The sequence below is a fragment of the Nematostella vectensis genome, chromosome 9 (genome assembly GCF_932526225.1).
Source record: "Nematostella vectensis chromosome 9, jaNemVect1.1, whole genome shotgun sequence".
NCBI classification, from domain to species: Eukaryota; Metazoa; Cnidaria; class Anthozoa; order Actiniaria; family Edwardsiidae; genus Nematostella; species Nematostella vectensis.
The window spans coordinates 4,386,274-4,406,345 of record NC_064042.1 but is presented as its reverse complement, the minus strand read 5'-3'; the positions used below and the strand labels follow the sequence as shown (position 1 = coordinate 4,406,345).

Here is a 20,072-nt window from a genome sequence, read left to right as displayed (position 1 = left end):
AACTTTGCCCCTAGCTTCGCGTGACTCACGTCAGACTGACTCAGGCCCTTTGTTTTGGAAGTTTTGAACGTTGCAGTTTCAGGCACTATCACCAAATACGCCCATCTATATTATTTCGCATTAAAACCATAAATGGAAGACAGTAGATAAAATAGACTATATGTGTCAGACAAACGGAATGAAACCATTTTTTGATTGGAAGAGGGAAAATCATAATATTTATTGGTGGAACTTAATTTACAATATTAACAAAGACTGTCTGTGTGCTGAAATAAAATACGACTATCTGCGGGTAAATAAATCGTCATTATTAATTCCCCTCCCATTCCTTGAAAAGGACAACTAACCATATGATTCCTTAAATCTGCATCTTCATCAAAAACACTTTGCGAATACCCATCTAAAAACCTTGTTTTCGAGTGTATGGTGTAGAGCGTATACTAAAGACTAGTCCTAGGCCTTTTTGCCATGTTTCCTATCCTTGGTGATTAAACGTGAAGCAGCTTGGGGTCAGGGTTCCCTGCTAGCAGAGGCCTCTTTTCTCTGTATTTCGCTGGGCTGGAGTTCGCGAGGAAAAGATACCTCTGCCATGGGTCGCACGTTCGTTTGATCAAACCGCCGTCCACGATCGTGGACGAGATCCAGAGCGCATGCTCTGTTCATTAATTACTGGCCACTATTTTGAGCCTACAATGACTAGCACATGCATGAAACGTATATCCGCTGCCGGATAATAAGCCCGCATTCGAAACGGCGTCCTCCGTAGAAATATCACGCGACGAATTATAAAAAGAAGCCATTCAATGCCTTATCTTCATTCAGAATTTTCTCTCTTTTGACAAACGAGTCAATCTTCCGTTTACAGGTTTTGCATATTCTTCTGGGAATAGCTGATCTAATTTTACCAAAAAGTTTTGTAACATTTTCTTCGAATCCAACTGTGCGATATTTACATTGAAGAAACTCGCCTGCCCAGATGTCTTGAAATTAATCCCACAAACAAGACAAAACTCGTCTTTGCTGCGTTTGTTGCTCAATCTTTTTAGTGACGTTTTAGGTGATTGAAATTGAACAGTTGTTTTTTTTTTCGAAGAGGAGAACTAATCGGAGTTTGATTCATGATTTCCGACTAAACCCATGCAAAGCATATTGGCAGCTTTCGCGCGATGGTACGGGTTTTGGCACGTCGGTCGCTTATTAACGCTCACGCATGCGCAACAGAAACAGTCTCGACCCATGGCAGAGGTATCTTTTCCTCGCGAACTCCAGCCCAGCGAAATACAGAGAAAAGAGGCCTCTGCTAGCAGGGAAGGGTCAGGGACGAGCTCACAATGGTTTCCTATGACGTCACAACTCCAAAGGAACCCCGATCAGAGACCCAGGAAATAACGCCTAGGACTTAACGGTGTGCGTTTACTACTCATCCTAAGAATAGGCATGATTTAGTGTTTTGTATAAGCAGGGCCGATCTAGTGCTGGCCCTGTGTACATGGGAGACTGGGGCAAGCCTGTAGCCAGGATTTTGAACAGGGAGTTCGTTTACCCATTTAGAGGACCATTTTCTCTTAGAAAGCTTGTCCTAGCTCGCAGTGGTACTCAATTTTCCTTCATCAGGGCAGACCTTCGAGTCGTGTGGGGTGGTTCTTCTGAACCCCCCCTGGCTACGGGCTTGAAAAAGAGCTTTCGATGATGCAGGCAACCTCTGCTATCCACAGGAAACCCAGACGCTGGTTATTAAGTGAAGAGAAGATTGGACAAAACCACAAAGTAGGACTTGTCAATTGAACTGTGGTTGGACTTCCGTTATGTATTTTCTAGGTAGCTTCTCGAACATGACTAGGCCCGAGGCCTTTTCGATCGTCTCAACAGGGACCTGGAACCGATGTAGAGGGGTCTTCTCATTGATTGGCTGGTTAGGAAGAATGTAGGACTGAGAAGACAAGAAAAGAGAGATAATTATCAAAAAACAAGAAAGCAAATATCTTTAAGATAGAAACCTGATCACTATAGGTAAAAGTGTTTGATATTGTTTGACTTTTTACCCATTTCAACATTTTAAAACATTTTTGCAATTCTTGTTTATGTTTTCCATCATGTCCCACCACTGCATCCAACTTAACATTAGCCAAATAATCAATTTTGGTTTTCAAAAAAAAAATATTGATTAATTTGAAAATGAGACCACAAAGAATGGATGCACAAAAATGGGCTTCTTAGATAAAGAAGATGGAAAAGGATGGAAAATGGAGGGTCGAAAAACAGAATGTCTCAGACCTAAGGTAATCTTCCCTCAACTCCCTTTGTCTTGGTATTGTTCCCACATGGCCACGCCCTAGTGTGGACATACCTGAAGCTCGTACTTGTTGTTGTGGGACTCTGTCAGCACAACTTTGAAATAATGAGTTGGGACTGCTATTCTATGCTGGCCGATAAGCTAGGGAAATAAAAATATTCTGACTGGAAAAAATTTACAGTGATGTATTAGAGTGGTTTTCAAAAACCCATACAACAAAATGCAATTGTTAAAGTGTAATATTAAAGCCAGAACACAAGAGAGCACAGACATAACAGTGTATTAGTACTAAATAAACTAGATAGTATTTCATGGGTTTTTGAAAACCACTCTAAAGCTGCATTGTCACCAGAAGAAAACCTCAACGGACAAAAGACAAAGAATCTATTAAAATCTGCGCTATTTAACAGGCCATCTGCTCTAAATTATTTAAAGTCACATCCTCAAAGAAACTTCAAAAAGACACACTACTTATTTACAATTAGGAGATCGTACAATATTTCCAGTGGAAGTAAACTGGTGACAATGCGGCTTAAATGAGATATACTGCAGGTGGTGACATTGATCCTTTTTAAGAGTATGTTTGAGAATGGTTAAGGATTATATCCAGGGGCAGATTTAGGGGAGGGGCCAAGCCAGCCCCGCCCCCCTATTTTCAGATATTTGGCTTTGAAATAACAAAAATATAAGGGAATACATGGAAGAACCTTTCTTGAAACCCTTACTTCAGCCCTCCCTTTTTGAAGCTCCTGGATCCGCCCCTGATATATTATTATTATTTTTAAAACCAACAGCTGATACAAAGCATACCTTGTATTTAACATATAAGTGGCCATCTTGTTCCAACCTAAAAAAATCATGTAATATAACTTGTTTAAGTATCGTTCTGCATCAGTTCTAGGATTCAGTTTACTCAACGAAGCAGGGGCCATACAAAGGGAGGTGCTAAAAGTGGCCCTTGGAACCTAATTTTGAAGGGCCAGGTAGAGATCTCTTTTTACACTACTAGGTTGGTGTTCTTGGCATGTTCTTGGCTTGGCATATTTTTTTTGAGGGGGGAAAGGCACAATACAGAAACTTTAAGAAAATATTGGGGGGTACAGCCACATTCCTACTGGTCATTTTCTTTTAATTATTGGGAAATATGGGGGGGGGCATGTTCCCCCAGTGCCCCACCCCCTGCTACGGCCCTGTGGTCTTGACCATTTCTTATGTCATAACACACACAGATACTTTAACTTACTTTGGCAGGAATAAAGGTCCTGTGAGCACGTAAACATTTTTGTAGCTTCTGGGCAGATGACGAACATACTTCTCAAGATGCTCCCAAGAATCACGATTAAAGCCTGAGCCTTGCTTTTCCAAATTGTAATAAAGAAAAAATAACAGTATAAGTGCAGTATACTAGTAAAGCTTTAATAAACTAGGGCTATTTTAAAAAGCAACAGCGTTAACAGACAGGTAGCAGATAACACTTCCCACCCTACAAGATATAGTAGTTCTCAATAGAAACCTAATAACTTTGCTACTTTGAAAAAAATATGATAAAAAGAAATTGGAGACAAAAATACAGGTGTTCTTACTGTACTGTAAACTGGGTACACTTCAAAGCTCTGCTACGGATAATGAATAATAAGAGTGTTGTCTTGACTCACCTACTTGTGGCCCAATATTGCTGAGAAGAAAAGTCTGACAGTTTGCGTCCTGAGAGTATCGATGGTTTGCTGCTGCCGCCATGTGTCCCCTGTCATATCCACTTTTCCTTGAAATCAGGGTTTTAAGAGTTACATTTAATGGTGAGCATTATGTAGATCAGGATTTTCAAGTACAATTTGTGTTTACCTGTAATCCTCATTTGTGACTCTAAACATTGGATGCACAGATGTATCAATAGTAAAGTCACACTTGCTGCGGTCTGCCACACGCTTTCTTAACCTCTCAACTGTTAGATGCTGGAAAATACAATGACCAAATCAATTACGGGGAAGAGTTGATAGAATAATTGGAAGATAGGAGATATTCTTCTGTACCTCACACACCCAGTTGGGTAACCTGAGACGTCTATTATAGGACAGAACATAGTCATCTCTGTACTTTAAATTTTCATAACCTGCAAGGAAGAGGGTTAACTATTTATTGATCAGGCAGGGAAGAGGTACATGTTAGGATATGATGGTAGTGATGATCAAGATGACAGTGATGATTATGAGAGGGTGTTGTTGATGAAAATAATTATAGTGATCATGATACCATAATGCTGGATGGTGGTGTTATAATGGTACTGATGAATATGGTGTTGATGAAGAAAATGAAAATGGTAGTGGTGGTGAAGATGGTGTCATGGAGGTGATGATGGTGAGCAATGATAATAAAGCTACTGATGATAATAAAAATAATCATGGTGATGATGGTAGCGTAGAAATGAACATGGCTTGTGATGGTGGTGTTAATTTTGTGGTAATAATGATGTTGGTAATGTTGATGATGAGAATAATGACTTTGATGATGATGATGACAACAAAGTTGATAATGATGGTGATGATGTTGATGATAGAATTTTGATGATGGTGATGATTTACCTGGATATCCAAATCTCATTATTTCATTTCTCCTTGCATACTGTTCAGGAGTTTCTTTGTGACTCATGCTACTGCTGCTAAAATACGGTGGTTTTTCTTTTGAGAAGTTCTTTCCATCTTCGACGTCAACAGCATGTAATGCGGGTAGGAAGTTACCGATTTTAGCGCTCTTTACCTTTTTTCTGGAACCAGTTAATTAATGTTATTGGACGTATGATATTCTCTCTGTATAACTTTAAATAACGAACATAGGTAAAAATATTTTTGCCGGTTTCCGAATGGGATGACCACACATGAGAGGTTCACTGTGATTTGGTAAAATGTTTCTTACCTTTCATATAAAATTCCGAGAACCCCACCAGCTCCAACACATACAGAAGACACCAACGATAGCCTTAGTCTATTCATCATCAGGAATCGTAACACAATAATTTTAAAAGAGCTTTCTTCTAGTTATGACCACCATTATTATTTACATGACATGAGCCCGCGGTCTTCGCTGAGATATTTCAGGAGCCTGTTTAAAATGGGGTCAGTGGTAAAATTCACAAATTCAATATGGCGGACGGCGGGGAATTGAAAATCACAATTGTTCACGGTAAGGTTTCTCACCATTTAGTGGTTATATGGACTTTGTTCTAAGTATCATGTGTTCATTATTTGACTTTGCTGTAGTATGAAGACTTTCGACGTATTATGTTAGCTTACAGAAGGCAGACAAAATATTTTCCACGCTACCGTTAACGACACATTCTACAGTACGAGAACCGGTCTATGACCCTTTCCACTATCCCTTAGAACACAATCGATTAATAAAAATAAATGGCACTTTTTCAACTAAGTTATTGGTTGAAATGGATAATATATATATATATATATATATATATATATATATATATATATATATATATATATATATATATATATATATATATAATGATGGTTGAAGGCTTTCATAGAAAGTGCTCAATACTCGAAAGTAGAGCGGTGTATAGTGTTGGTTTGAGAAAAATACAAACTACATAGGTTTCCCTACAGGTCTGTTTCGTGGTTAATCCCCTGATGAGTGGGCAACCACGAAACAGACCTGTAGGGAAACCTATGTAGTTTGTATTTTTCTCAAACCAACACTATATATATATATATATATATATATATATATATATATATATATATATATATATATATATATATATATAACACTTTCCCATTTAAAAATGTACTTTCCCATTTAAATGTGTACTTTTGCGAGAGCGTTGTTTTCACGTCCTCAAAACGCAGGTCAACCAATCAGAGACCGTCACTTCAATAGCCTTAATTCAACGCGTCTGGAGAACGCCAGTCAGCCAATGAAATGATCTTGAAATTTGAGCCCTCGTGATTCGGCGTTCTTCGACGCGACTTGACCAATCACACCGAATCATTCTTATCCCGCAAAAAGGTCAATACAAATAGCCTTCTGTCAACAGATGCAGATTGCCGGTGATAACGATAATTAACGCGGACTAGGGGTCAGAAGAGATCAAATGGAGAAGATGACTTTAGAAAATATAAGGAGTAGCCTTACATCTTCAAAACTACGTATAGTACTCGAACCTTTTTCTTCTTTGCACAGCTCTCCCAGAATCTCTTTTCGCTATACCAAATATGTCATGTCTTTCTGTGAACAATTCACCAAGTGGGTATTTTTAGTGTTCCCAGGTCGGACTAATCATACTTGATCTCAATGAACCAAAGACTTGTGATGGCGCGTAACGAAATTGGCGCCCTTTTAGTCCCGTGGCTTGGCTACAATCCCGGCTGTATCCAGCCCAAATTTGTCTGCATCCAAATCAAATATTGTTCTTTTTACCGTCGGTTTCATCCAAGAATGACCCATTCGTATTGTTCTCATTATGAAAAGATGCAGGAGAGAAATCTTCTAGCTCACGCTGCACATGATGCCGTGTAACACGAGATCTCAGGGTATGGAATGAATTGATAAACAATTTTACTGTTTCAACAGATTCGGATTATACAGCAAATCGAAGTGCGTTTTCGAACGCAGAACGTGCAATCTGTAATATAGGTGAACTCGAAAAATACCATCGTGTTTCGAAGCAATCACATACGGAAAACCCCTTTAATAAAGCAAACCTCTAACTACTGAAACATCTCACCGAAACGTGAAAGAGGAAGATAGTATACAACATCATAATTTATGACAAGGAGAATGAATAAAAGCCAATCACATTCCCAATCAGTGCGTTTGCAGACGCAACGAGTGTCTAGGATCGATTTACAAAGCTACATAGGCATGGAAAGCCGGTAAAAATTTTAGTGTACTATGTATCTAAAGTGACTAGCCTTTAAACAATATATCGGCGTTTTCTTACTTTGTAAGTCAAGCACGCAAAATGTTTTGTTCATTTCACAGAGATCGGACATAGCCATGCGTTATACTTCTCGATAGACACTCAAGAGTAGGCTTTGAAAACAAACCGGAAACTGTGCGTTTTAAAGACGCAGGCTAGTCAATAGTGTGAAAGAATCTAATTTTCGGTACGAGAAACACATTATGACGTTTGTAATTGGTTGTTAGAAGACGAGGTTGATACAACTTTCTTATTCAAACATCAAAAGCAAGCTGTTATAAGTTGATTTACGTCTAGTTATGTGCTTTGGGAAAGCACCCGACTCCGGGACAGATGGAGCACCAAAGGTTGAGCTCTCTGTTGGTGGTCATATGATACGATTAAAAAACTGCTATCTTGTAAGCTAGGAGATAAGGCCCGAACAAACCGGAAAGTGTGCGTTTTAAAGACGCAGGCTAGTCAATAGTGTAGAAGAATCTAATTTTCGGTACAAGAAACACATGGCGCTTGTAATTGCTTGTAAGAACATGATATAATTTTTCTTGTTCAAACATCGAAGCAAGCTTTTATTAGTTGATTTATAGTTGATTTACGTCTTTAAAGCTAGTTATGTGCTTTTGGTTTGCTTTATTTTGGGTATAAGTTCATAATATTTCCTACATTCATGTCACCACCCTGGGCTTACATCAAAGTAGTGGACTACAATTTATTTCATTGAACATTTTTGTCTATAGTTTGGTGAGCTTGAGTATAAGCAGGATATAAATAACAATGTCAAGTAATTTATCCCTTAGGATAAAACCAATCGCATGTCTATTAGTGCGTTCGAAAATGCAACGGTCTAGATATTCATGCAAGCATGAGATCAAGAGACAGATATAGGCATGGAAAGCCAGTGAAAATATTATATCCTCGCAAACTTTAAACACCGCCAGATTACTGTTTTCCAAAAGTAGTTGTTTGTCCGAGAACTAGACATTTTGTTGCCAATAAACAGTGAACAATACGCTCTGAGAATAAAGCCGATGTTTTGGGATGTTGGCGCGTTCTACAGACCCCTTTTAGGGGTAGCGATGAGTAAGTTCGAGATTTGCCGAGGCGCCGAGACCGCGTTTTAGAATCCGAGCCCGAGACTTTAAGTCAAATTTCGGAATCCGTGTCCGAGCTTTTACTAGCTTGTGTTCGGACATCAGATAACTTGCTCGAGGTATGTCATAAGCATTAGTTGAAAAACAATAGCTAGAGTGGAAAGGCTTAAGACTCGAGACTCGAAAAAGAGGGAAACCCTTAGCAGTAACAACATAAAACAGATCGCGTTTAACAGAGACTCCGAGAACGTGGTAGAAAAAGAGGCTTCAAGACCCTAAAATGTCGGGGGGAAAAACGAGACTTCGAGACTTCCGTAAAAACGCCGAGATTCCGAGACTTTGCGAGATTTTCGAAATTTTAAGGTACCCATCGTTACCCCTTACGTATATTACAGATTGCACGTTCTTTTTGCAATTGGTTCCCTCCAAGAATGACCCATTCGTATTGTTCTCATTATAAAAAGATCTTCTAGCTCACGCTGCACATGATGCCGTGTAACACGAGATCTCAGGGTATGGAATGAATTGATAAACAATTTGCTGTTGTTGCAATTAAATATTGACAGACTCTGATTATACAGCAAATCAAAACGTAGTAAGTGCGTTTTCGAACGCAGAACGTGCAATCTGTAATATAGGTGAACTCGAAAAATACCATCGTGTTTTGAAGCAACCACAACTTGAGTAAATAGCCGCGGGTATAGGTGCTGGGGCTCCGGTGCTGGGCTTCCCACATGCTAACTTTGTCAAGTTGAAAAAATGTAACACCAGGCTGTAATATCCGCCTGTTCCTATGCATGAATCTACGATACTGTAGGATGATAATAGGCTAAATTCTTTTAAACAGATTACATCTGTTCAAATCTTTTGATTTTTCTCTAGAATTATATTATGTGCATCTAATTGCGCTCTTTTGCTCGACTGGTGCTTGGAATGCTTGTGTGCCAAGAGCAAAGCTCCCTGCTCGGGCCTTATCTCCTAGCTTACAAGATAGCAGTTTTTTAATCATATCATATGACCACCAACAGAGAGCTCAACCTTTGGTGCTCCATCTGTCCCGGAGTCGGGTGCTTTCCCAAAGCACATAACTAGACGTACATCAACTTATAACAGCTTGCTTTTGATGTTTGAATAAGAAAGTTGTATCAACCTCGTCTTCTAACAACCAATTACAAACGCCATAATGTGTTTCTCGTACCGAAAATAAGATTCTTTCACACTATTGATTAGCCTGCGTCTTTAAAACGCACAGTTTCCGGTTTGTTTTCAAAGCCTACTCTTGAGTGTCTATCGAGAAGAAAATATAACGCATGGCTATGTCCAATCTCTGTGAAATGAACAAAACATTTTGCGTGCTTGACTTACAAAGTAAGAAAACGCCGATATATTGTTTAAAGGCTAGTCACTTTAGATAAATAGTACACTAAAATTTTTACCGGCTTTCCATACCTATGTATCTTTGTAAATCGATCCTAGACACTCGTTGCGTCTGCAAACGCACTGATTGGGAATGTGATTTGCTTTTATTCGTTCTCCTTGTAATAAATGATGATGATGTATACTATCTTTCTCTTTCACGTTTCGGTGAGATGTTTCAGTAGTTAGAGGTTTGCTTTATTAAAGGGGTTTTTTTTATTAAAGGGGTATTTGATTGCTTCGAAACACGATGGTATTTTTCGAGTTCACCTATATTACAGATTGCACGTTCTGCGTTCGAAAACGCACTTTGATTTGCTGTATAATCCGAATCTGTTGAAACAATAAATTGTTTATCAATTCATTCCATACCCTGAGATCTCGTGTTACACGGCATCATGTGCAGCGTGAGCTAGAAGATTTCTCTCCTGCATCTTTTCATAATGAGAACAATACGAATGGGTCATTCTTGGATGAAACCGACGGCAAAAAGAACAATATTTGATTTGGATGCAGACAAATTTGGGCAGGATACAGCCGGGATTGAAGCCAATCCACGGGACTAAAAGGGCGCCAATTTCGTTTCGCGCCATCACAAGTCTTTGGTTCATTGAGATCAAGTATGATTAGTCCGACCTGGGAACACTAAAAATACCCACTTGGTGAATTGTTCACAGAAAGACATGACATATTTGGTATAGCGAAAAGAGATTCTGGGAGAGCTGTGCAAAGAAGAAAAAGGTCATTACTAGGGTAAGCCAATTCGAGTGTCCTTGGTGTTGGTTTTAGAAATAGCTTGTTTAATGACTTGTTAAAGTTCGAGTACTATACGTAGTTTTGAAGATGTAAGGCTACTCCTTTTATTTTCTAAAGTCATCTTCTCCATTTGATCTCTTCTGACCCCTAGTCCCTGTTAATTGTCGTTATCACCGGCAATCTGCATCTGTTGACAGAAGGCTATTTGTATTGACCTTTTTGTGGGATAAGAATGATTCGGTGTGATTGGTCAGGTCGCGTGGTAGAACGCGGAATCACGAAGGCTCAAATTTCAAGATCATTTCATTGGCTGACTGGCGTTTTCCGACGTGTTGAATTAAGGCTATTGAAGAGACGGTCTCTGATTGGTTAACCCGCGTTTTGAGGACGTGAAAACAACGCTCTCGCAAAAGTACACATTTAAATGGGAAAGTACATTTTTAAATGGGAAAGTGTTATATATATATATATATATATATATATATATATATATATAAAATTATATTCAGTCATTACCCATTTTAACTTTGAAATTACATTAAGGTGGCGCGCCGAGGTTGTTTTGGCAAATACTTAGTTCCCTACTTAAAGAAGACTCATTTTCGGCGCGATTTTCGTAAATTTTTTAGATTTTATTAATACATCTATGCTTTATCAGATTCCGCTAGATTCACTCTTCTTGGATATCAAATTATTTTTTCTCATGCAAGTTAAAAGGAAGCAATATTTTTATATTAAAATAAAAATCTCGAAGTCTGCGCGATGAATTATTTTCTAAATCTACAGTAACATCTAACAATACTCCAACTTGAAGCACACAAATTTTTGGCTTAAAACTGACCTTCGCGATTGATTAATCTTTATTTCACGCCAAAATTTTCCTCCCAATGTCTGAAAAAATAAATGCACTCTTGCCTACAAAGATCCATCCCCGAATTTACGCCCCCTGCTAAGTCCAAACCCTAAGGCAACTTGTGTGAGAGGGGCAAGAGGACCAGTGTTGCACAAGAATATATTCCAGATAGTCAATTCAAGAGTATTTTTGTAAAGATAATTTGAAAACTAAATAATTTTTCCTTTTCAACATTTAAGCGCAACACGCTCATCTTCCAAACTATTACCCGACTCTAGTGGTAAAATAGGCCTTATCAATGTACTTACTTGATGTAGTTGTATGTCGAACCTGTGTTTATGAGAAATTAGAATCAAAAGTTGAGTGTCTGAACGCGCTTCAAACGAAGCCCACGCTAGTGTCACACATGGTAATCGACGATAGCTGCCTTGTTTCTTTCACATGTGACAAAGTTGCACAAACGGAACTGAGATCCCGGGTTGTGCATTTTGTACAGATATCTCTATTCTGTGAGAACGCTTACTGTGAAGATGTGAACACTGAAAGAAACACTCTATACAGTCTAAAGTACGGAAGAATATAAAAAAAAACTGCTTTGGGTATATATTTTGAAGAGGAAATTTGTCAATCTATTAAAAACTATAGATAAGAATCATTTAAAACACACATAACCCCCTCTCACTAAAAAGAAATTGTTATCAAAATTTATCAATTTCACAGTTTTGTGACAGTTATTTCGCACTGTATTTTTTTTGTCTACGTTTTTTAAATTTTTCACTGGACTTGGGGTTTTCAAGCCCCACATCCACCCAGCATCCTATCCAGCATCTCTCTCTCTCTATGAGTAAAATGCGACTTAGAACATGACAGGTTTTTGTTTTGTACTTTATGTATTTTTTATTTGAAAGAATCGAAACGGTTAAACGGGTGGAGTCTAGAAAAAGAGTTCAAAGGTGGTAGCATAACCAAATGGAATAGAATAGGAGAAATCTGTATGAAGCACAACCCGGGATGCATGGGATCTCAGTTTCGCTCGTGCAAATTTGTCACATGTGAAACAAACAAGGCAGCTTGTTGATTACCATGTGTGACGCTGGCGTGGGCTTCATTTGAAGTGCGTTCATATACTCAACTTTTGATTCTAGTTTCTTATAAACTCAGGTTCAACATGCAACTGCATTAAGCAAGTACTTTCGGTAAGGCCTATTTTAGCCATAGGGTCGGGTAATAGTTTAGAAGAGGCGCGGCTTGGGCTCAAATGTTAAAAAGGAATAAATTCTTTAGTTTTCAAATTATCTTAATAAAAATACACTCGAATTGACCATCTGTAATTTATTCTTGTGCAACACTGGTCCTCTTGCCCCTCTCACACAAGTTGCCTTAGGGTGTGGACTTAGCAGGGGGCGTAAATTTGAGAATCGATCTTTGTAGACAAGATTGCATTTATTTTTTGGCGTAAAATAAAGATTCATCAATCGCGAAGTTTGACAGGTCAGTTTTAAGCCAAAAATTCATGTGCTTCAAGCTGGAGAATTGTTTAGTGTTACTGTGAATTTAGAAAAAAAATCATCGCGCAGATTTCAATATTTTTATTTTAATATTAAAAAATTGCTTCCATTTACCTTGCATGAAAACAAAATTTAATTTCAAACAAGAGTTAATCTTGTGGGATTTGACAAAGCATAGATGTATTATTAAAATCTGAAAAATTAACGAAAATCGAGCCGAAAATGAATTTAATATAGGGAACTTAGTAAAAACTGTTTCGCCAAAACAACCTCGGTGTGCCACCTTAATGGTTTGGCAATTGATTGGTCAAAATAATTTGTTACTACTAATGGAGTAGCTTCCATTGATTGGTATCGTGATATTAATTTCTGATAATTGATTTTCCTCAGTTAGTTGACACATGTTGAATATACATGCCAAATAACCTTCATATCATGCTTTCCTTTTCTTTTCACTTATTCCAGACTCCAAGAAGCACAGTGTCTGTCTACCATATTGTGATGACAAACCCCTTTGTGTGTCTGATATTGAACAGGCTGCCCAGCAAGTTACACAGGTCCCCCAGTGCTCACAGAAGCTTATTTTTAAAGGGAAGTCCTTGACCAATAGAAACCAGACATTGGAATCATTGGGGATTAAAAAGGGCTCAAGGATTATGGTGTTAGGGAAAAAGGTTAGAAGTAAAAATTTGATAGATAGTTTCACTGGAAACAGTGACAGGTGCCACTTGCTATTCCTCTTTAAATTAATAATTACATGAGTCATTCCAGGGATGATAGCATTGCCCCTGGAATGACTGTGCTCCACACTACTAAGATATGGGCTCAATTCGTAGTTCAAGGTCTTTTTTTTCCTTTTTTTCTCTCCAAGGATTATTCTTTGGGCTCTCTGGTTCTCCCCCCTCCTTACATACAAAAAAAAATCAATTTTGCATATAGTAAGCTGTGTTTGGTGGTAAAACATGAGTCGTACAGTATATCAACTGCCTTTTTTTACTGACCTCTATGCCTTAACCAGGTTAATCTGTGCTCTTGTAATTCAGCATTCCAGTCCCAACGGAAGTGATTACTTTTCATATTTGATTTAATTTTAAAGTTCTCATATTATGAGTGATACATATCCACTCTACTCCTGTTTTCAGTATGACCCCGAAGCTGATGATAACATGAAGGCCATTCGGTCAGTCGAGCAACAAGTTGGCGAGTTAAAATCCAGGCTGGATCAACTTAATGCAGAACTGGATGGGATCAGTAAGGTGAGGACCAAAACATGCATACAACATAATATGTCTAGTTGATCCCATCTGGTTCAGATCCTAGGCTGCTGAGTCATGTCTAGTTGATCCCATCTGGTTCAGATCCTAGGCTGCTGAGTCATGTCTAGTTGATCCAATCTGGTTCAGATCCTAGGCTGCTGAGTCATGTCTAGTTGATCCCATCTGGTTCAGATCCTAGGCTGCTGAGTCATGTCTAGTTGATCCCATCTGGTTCAGATCCTAGGCTGCTGAGTCATGTCTAGTTGATCCCATCTGGTTCAGATCCTAGGCTGCTGAGTCATGTCTAGTTGATCCCATCTGGTTCAGATCCTAGGCTGCTGAGTCATGTCTAGTTGATCCCATCTGGTTCAGATCCTAGGCTGCTGAGTCATGTCTAGTTGATCCCATCTGGTTCAGATCCTAGGCTGCTGAGTCATGTCTAGTTGATCCCATCTGGTTCAGATCCTAGGCTGCTGAGTCATGTCTAGTTGATCCCATCTGGTTCAGATCCTAGGCTGCTGAGTCATGTCTAGTTGATCCCATCTGGTTCAGATCCTAGGCTGCTGAGTCATGTCTAGTTGATCCCATCTGGTTCAGATCCTAGGCTGCTGAGTCATGTCTAGTTGATCCCATCTGGTTCAGATCCTAGGCTGCTGAGTCATGTCTAGTTGATCCCGTCTGGTTCAGATCCTAGGCTGCTGAGTCATGTCTAGTTGATCCCATCTGGTTCAGATCCTAGGCTGCTGAGTCATGTCTAGTTGATCCCATCTGGTTCAGATCCTAGGCTGCTGAGTCATGTCTAGTTGATCCCATCTGGTTCAGATCCTAGGCTGCTGAGTCATGTCTAGTTGATCCCATCTGGTTCAGATCCTAGGCTGCTGAGTCATGTCTAGTTGATCCCATCTGGTTCAGATCCTAGGCTGCTGAGTCATGTCTAGTTGATCCCATCTGGTTCAGATCCTAGGCTGCTGAGTCATGTCTAGTTGATCCCATCTGGTTCAGATCCTAGGCTGCTGAGTCATGTCTAGTTGATCCCATCTGGTTCAGATCCTAGGCTGCTGAGTCATGTCTAGTTGATCCCATCTGGTTCAGATCCTAGGCTGCTGAGTCATGTCAAGTTGATCCCACCTGGTTCAGATCCTAGGCTGCTGAGTCATGTCTAGTTGATCCCATCTGGTTCAGATCCTAGGCTGCTGAGTCATGTCTAGTTGATCCCATCTGGTTCAGATCCTAGGCTGCTGAGTCATGTCTAGTTGATCCCACCTGGTTCAGATCCTAGGCTGCTGAGTCATGTCTAGTTGATCCCACCTGGTTCAGATCCTAGGCTGCTGAGTCATGTCTAGTTGATCCCATCTGGTTCAGATCCTAGGCTGCTGAGAGGGTGAAATTAGGTGTTGAAGCCTCCAACTTTTTTTCCAGTTTTGAACACCTAACCACCTTCTGTCACTTTATACACACATATGTAAAACTTTCTGGTTGTTCCTCATAATAAAGGGATGCACCATAGTACCTAAAATTCACCAGTTTCATTGAGTGCTACCCAGTTGTACAATGTAGCGACCTTGATTTTGAGTTAGAATGGGGGGAAGGGTTTGTTTACTCATGTGGAAATCTGCTTTTAGGTTACTATTCCTGTGCTTATTTTTCTCTCATTTCAGCAAGGCTTTCAGGTGATTAGGGAGAGGGGCTTTTCCAACTCCCAACCTCACCTTTGCTTACCTTTCTGGGGTGATACTGAATTTTCTATTTTTGTTGTTGTTGTTGTTGTTGTGTAGGGATTTCTGGAGAGTGATCTTATTGGACCAGCAGTGACTAAAGTTCACAAGCAGATTAAAGGACTGACAGAAGCCTTGATGAAGGAGCTGTTAACCCTGGACTCACTGGTATGAAAGGAAGTAGTTAACATTTCTTTGTCTCTGGTAGAACTACCAGGTGGTAGTTGTCAGGAATGCCTAAAGCCGCATTGTCACCAGTTTACTTCAGCAGGGCAGGAAAACCTCGACCATCAAGAGATAAGAGCGTCTATTGGAATCTGCACTATTTAACAGGCCATCCACACTAAATTATCAGTCACATCCTCAAAGAAACTTCCAATTTCCAATTATGTGTTTCACGCTTTTGGGTTTTTTAAAAATATATAAAGTTTAAAATAAAATGATTAGAATATGATGATGTATACTGATTGTGCCTACATTTGTTGCCCAAATTCTATAAAACAAGATTTTAGTTTTATTATTTTATGTCTTATTCCTTATTATGTGTCTGTATTTCAAATCCCCTTCCACAAACCAAAATGTACAGTTCACCTATTTTCTTCTGCTTTTTAGTGTAGACTGTGGAACGTAAATAAAATTGAGTTTAGTAAGGAAGACAATATGTGCGTTTATAATTATGGAGTTACTAAAGATAGCAAAATCCACCATTGCCCACTAGCATTAACAGACTACCATAACTTGTACTTTGTTCAATTTTTCCGTTTTTATACTTCTGATTTCGGCTGCTCAGATCCACAAAACGAAGCACTACAGCACCATCTAGAATGATAATAAAAAAATATACAACCAGTCTTCACGCTTGTTTTTTCGTCTTTAATTTTTAGTCACTGGACTCATCATCGCAAGGAATCAAAGGCAAAAGGAAGACAGTTGTGACAAGGATACAGGTAAGTAATAAGCATTCATTTGCTGCATGAATATAGGAAACAAGATATCGGGCCGTGAGTATTTTTTACCCTTTTTCACATACTTTTGAATCTCCAGGAAATTTTGGAGTATTTTTTTGGGTGGTAGGGGGGGGGGGGTTTAAACTGTCAAGATATTTTCTTTCTGTATTCTTTATATGGTTTGCTTACTATTTAGAAATAAAATTTCGATATTCATGGTGTTTTATAATCGTGAATACACGTTTAGCAAAAAGCCGGAAAATTTAGCATAAAAATGTTCAGATTGATTTTTTTCTTATCTTACTTACTCCCTCTGGCTTTTCTTATAATGCTAAGATTTGTTTCCCTGTTGCAGACAATAATTGATCAAGCTGATGCCTCTTCCACGGTATGCGACAAATTACTGAAAAAGGAAGATTTATGACCAAATATGATAAGGTACAGCACTATGAACCGTACCCTGTTAATCAAAATGACGTTGCCATGGAAGCTGATAACAAAACCTCGTTCCCAAGCCTATTCGTGATGAATCAGCAGGATTGACTGGACACGCGAGAGACGAGGTATCTTTTACCTCAGCCAAGACGTGACGGTGGTCGGCAGGGAGGGGAGGGTTATTATATCGTTGAGATGATATTATATTCCCACCTACCCCTCCCAGAATGATTACAGGGCGTGTTGAGGTTTTGTTCTGACAAGCCACACCTGATAGAATGGAAAAGGAAGAAAATTGAGTGGATAATGGATTGATGATTAAGGGAAAAAGAAGGGCCTGTAAGAAGTGTAAAAATGTCTCCAATTTGTTTTTGGTGTTTGTCATTATTATTCTTAAACTATCACGATTGCAGATATATCAGGCCCGTACCCAGGGGGGTGCAGGGGGTGCGAACGCACCCCCCCCCCCCCCCCCCCCCACAACGGCCAAAGGTCCACTTCCGGTCATGAATAGACGTGCTATTTGTAGACTAAACTATAAAGCATAAGCTAGATCACTCTGGTATGTGGCCAAATCCGACAAAATAAACGTCCGGTGGAGATGCTGAAAGGTATAAAAAATCCCACTCCCGGGAGTGGTTAGATTTTTATCAGAGAAATGACCCCCCCCCCCCCCCTGAATAATTAGGTCCACTTTTTCGGATTCCGCACCCCTCCAAGCAAAATCCTGGGTACGGGCCTGTATATGACACCCCCCGCCCTCCACCTTCTATCTGAACCATTAACCAACAAGAATCACTTTATTTCTATACGCAAATCTATACAAGAACGACCAAACATAATCTGACATACAATCGGCAAATATATTATTTATTCGGGGAAATCCCTATTTCTACTTAAACTCGTTTTTCGCTTTTTTATAACTGCATCATACATGTAAACTCACTGCAAATGGTAGAGTGATTTTCATTAACCCGTGAACTACACTTTAGCGTATTACAGTTTTTTGCGATCTAATTCCATTGTTCTCTTTTGTGTTTTTCCGACTATTACACTTTTGAATTTCACACTGTTTCTCGGGTTAATGAGAGCCACTCCAAATATAATCTGCTCTCTACTTTCGAAAGTTCAAGATTATTAGATACAGCTCAGAGGCGGATCCAAGAGTTCCAGAAAGAGGGGGGCAGAAACAAGGCTTTCAAAAAACCATGTATTTCTTGTTATTTTTAGGCCAAATATCTAAAAATAGGGGGGCACGGGCCCGCTCGCTAGCCCACCCCTAGATCCGTCCCTGCAGCAAATCGTCTTTTGACAGTCCTAAAAGTCTTTTCAGACTGTCGAAATAAATGCCCCCGTCTCTTGTTGCTCAGACTGACCTCCATTAGTGAGCTTGACTTTGCTTTGGGATGGATCTCCATTACTGAACTCACTGATAGCTTTCGATGTGTTGTATAACATGTGAAGTCTGTAAGGTTTGCTGAGATCCCCTGCGATACGCGGATAATTCCACTGTAGTTTTTCTCGCACCATCTCCAACTGTCTATACTCGTTAGATGTGAGAGTTTTTGCGTTCTCAAACTCATCATGGACGTTACTCTTGCCTGCCTTCTCCGCGCGTTGCTCCAACAAAATCTTGAATTCCCCTGCCGCAGCTTCTGCCTCTAGCTTATCATAATGATCGAGCTCCGGCAGACTTCCCTCCGCTCGCATACACCAGCATCTCCGAAAGCATACCACAATAAACGCCAACACTACAAGTGAGTCAAATAGGATCCACGCCAGCATATGCGATTCTGCCATCGCGTTGAGGAATGTCTCATCCACTTTCTCTTTGACTTGAGCCACTGTGCTCCCATTCCTAGCGCGTAGAGCTCTATCTAGAGCAAGTTCTTTCGGGCCGAGTTTGAGGCAGATGTAGTAGTTGGAGCGTATCAGCGCAACCACGATCCATACTCCAGGCGGGAGAAGCGCTTGAAAGAGAATCCTGACCAGATTTTTCGTCACCCATCGCTTACTGAAATGCGCTGCCCAACAACCCGTAACAACTTCCCAGAAAGTTGCATTCAGCAGAAGTGTTAGACTTAGAAGGCAGATAGCTGGGCCGAATAGAAACATGTTTCCGTACATGAAATACTTCGATGAAGGACACTCGAAGACATCCTTTTCGAAAATCTGTTCCATTCCGAACACCAGAACTAGTACCAATACATTCTTGAGCGTGGTTCTCGAGTTTTTGAAGAAGCCTTTTAGCTCAGTTGCAAATACGGAGAAAAATCTGTTGAATACCATTGCTTGCGCAGTTGATTTACACTTCACAGCAAAAACTCCACACTGAACAAACGAAAAGCGAAAGCTTTATGTCTTTATACTCCTGGGCGTTTTAGGTTTGTACCGGAAGTGTCGACTAGATTTGATAAAATGGTTTCGTAGCGTCTAGTTTTCGGGGTTTTCCCGGAAAAAATAGCTTACGTAAAATGATACATTGACGACCGGCATAAGGCGAGACTCGAAGCTAACTCTGGCCTTCAGGCGGTAAACAAATTGATGATGTTTGACTGGAAAATAGTGATATGGTGAGCTTAAAGCTTATATTCAAGTAGTTGCCTTATTGAAAGCGTAAATATACAATGGCAGCGATGCCTATCTTGTCCTAGAGCTGACGGCGATCTCGATCACGAATGTAAATGTACTCGAAATGTACAAATGTCAATAGACCGGATGCATGTCTGATGTGACAAGCCGGGACATTCCCGTAATTTTCGTATTTAAACAGATTCTTTTCATATTTCGTACATCAGAACATGTTATTTATTTAGTATGCTATCTCGTGTCTCGAGTCGGGACTCCCCGTAATTTTTGTACATGTCAAAAC

At 39.7% G+C, this 20,072-nt stretch overlaps 3 protein-coding genes and 2 long non-coding RNA genes across 5 annotated transcripts; 2 read left to right on the top strand and 3 right to left on the bottom strand.

Annotated features, from left to right (window-relative positions):
• Positions 1–1,399: 1,399 nt before the first annotated feature.
• Positions 1,400–5,671, bottom strand: LOC5517282 (endonuclease G, mitochondrial). The gene is made up of 9 exons (XM_001637244.3): positions 5,204–5,671; positions 4,873–5,054; positions 4,324–4,403; positions 4,136–4,245; positions 3,949–4,055; positions 3,537–3,645; positions 3,104–3,140; positions 2,348–2,434; positions 1,400–1,930 (listed from the first exon to the last, which is right to left on the bottom strand). The coding sequence occupies exons 1-9, from the start codon at positions 5,281–5,283 to the stop codon at positions 1,778–1,780; spliced, it is 945 nt and encodes a 314-aa protein (XP_001637294.3). The 5' UTR covers positions 5,284–5,671; the 3' UTR covers positions 1,400–1,777.
• On the top strand, positions 5,385–17,568 carry LOC5517324 (BAG family molecular chaperone regulator 1). Its single transcript, XM_032387371.2, has 6 exons — positions 5,385–5,470; positions 13,313–13,521; positions 13,990–14,103; positions 15,879–15,986; positions 16,703–16,765; positions 17,121–17,568. Exons 1-6 carry the CDS (start codon positions 5,431–5,433, stop codon positions 17,187–17,189), a joined length of 603 nt encoding a protein of 200 aa, XP_032243262.2. The 5' UTR covers positions 5,385–5,430; the 3' UTR covers positions 17,190–17,568.
• On the top strand, positions 7,993–10,461 carry LOC125572378. The gene is made up of 2 exons (XR_007313801.1): positions 7,993–8,433; positions 10,408–10,461. It is a non-coding gene; the product is annotated as an uncharacterized LOC125572378 (long non-coding RNA).
• Positions 13,721–15,919, bottom strand: LOC125572379. The gene is made up of 2 exons (XR_007313802.1): positions 15,823–15,919; positions 13,721–15,532 (listed from the first exon to the last, which is right to left on the bottom strand). It is a non-coding gene; the product is annotated as an uncharacterized LOC125572379 (long non-coding RNA).
• Positions 16,970–19,896, bottom strand: LOC5517281 (calcium homeostasis modulator protein 5). The gene is made up of 2 exons (XM_048732850.1): positions 18,577–19,896; positions 16,970–17,470 (listed from the first exon to the last, which is right to left on the bottom strand). The coding sequence occupies exons 1-2, from the start codon at positions 19,487–19,489 to the stop codon at positions 17,229–17,231; spliced, it is 1,155 nt and encodes a 384-aa protein (XP_048588807.1). The 5' UTR covers positions 19,490–19,896; the 3' UTR covers positions 16,970–17,228.
• Positions 19,897–20,072: the final 176 nt, after the last annotated feature.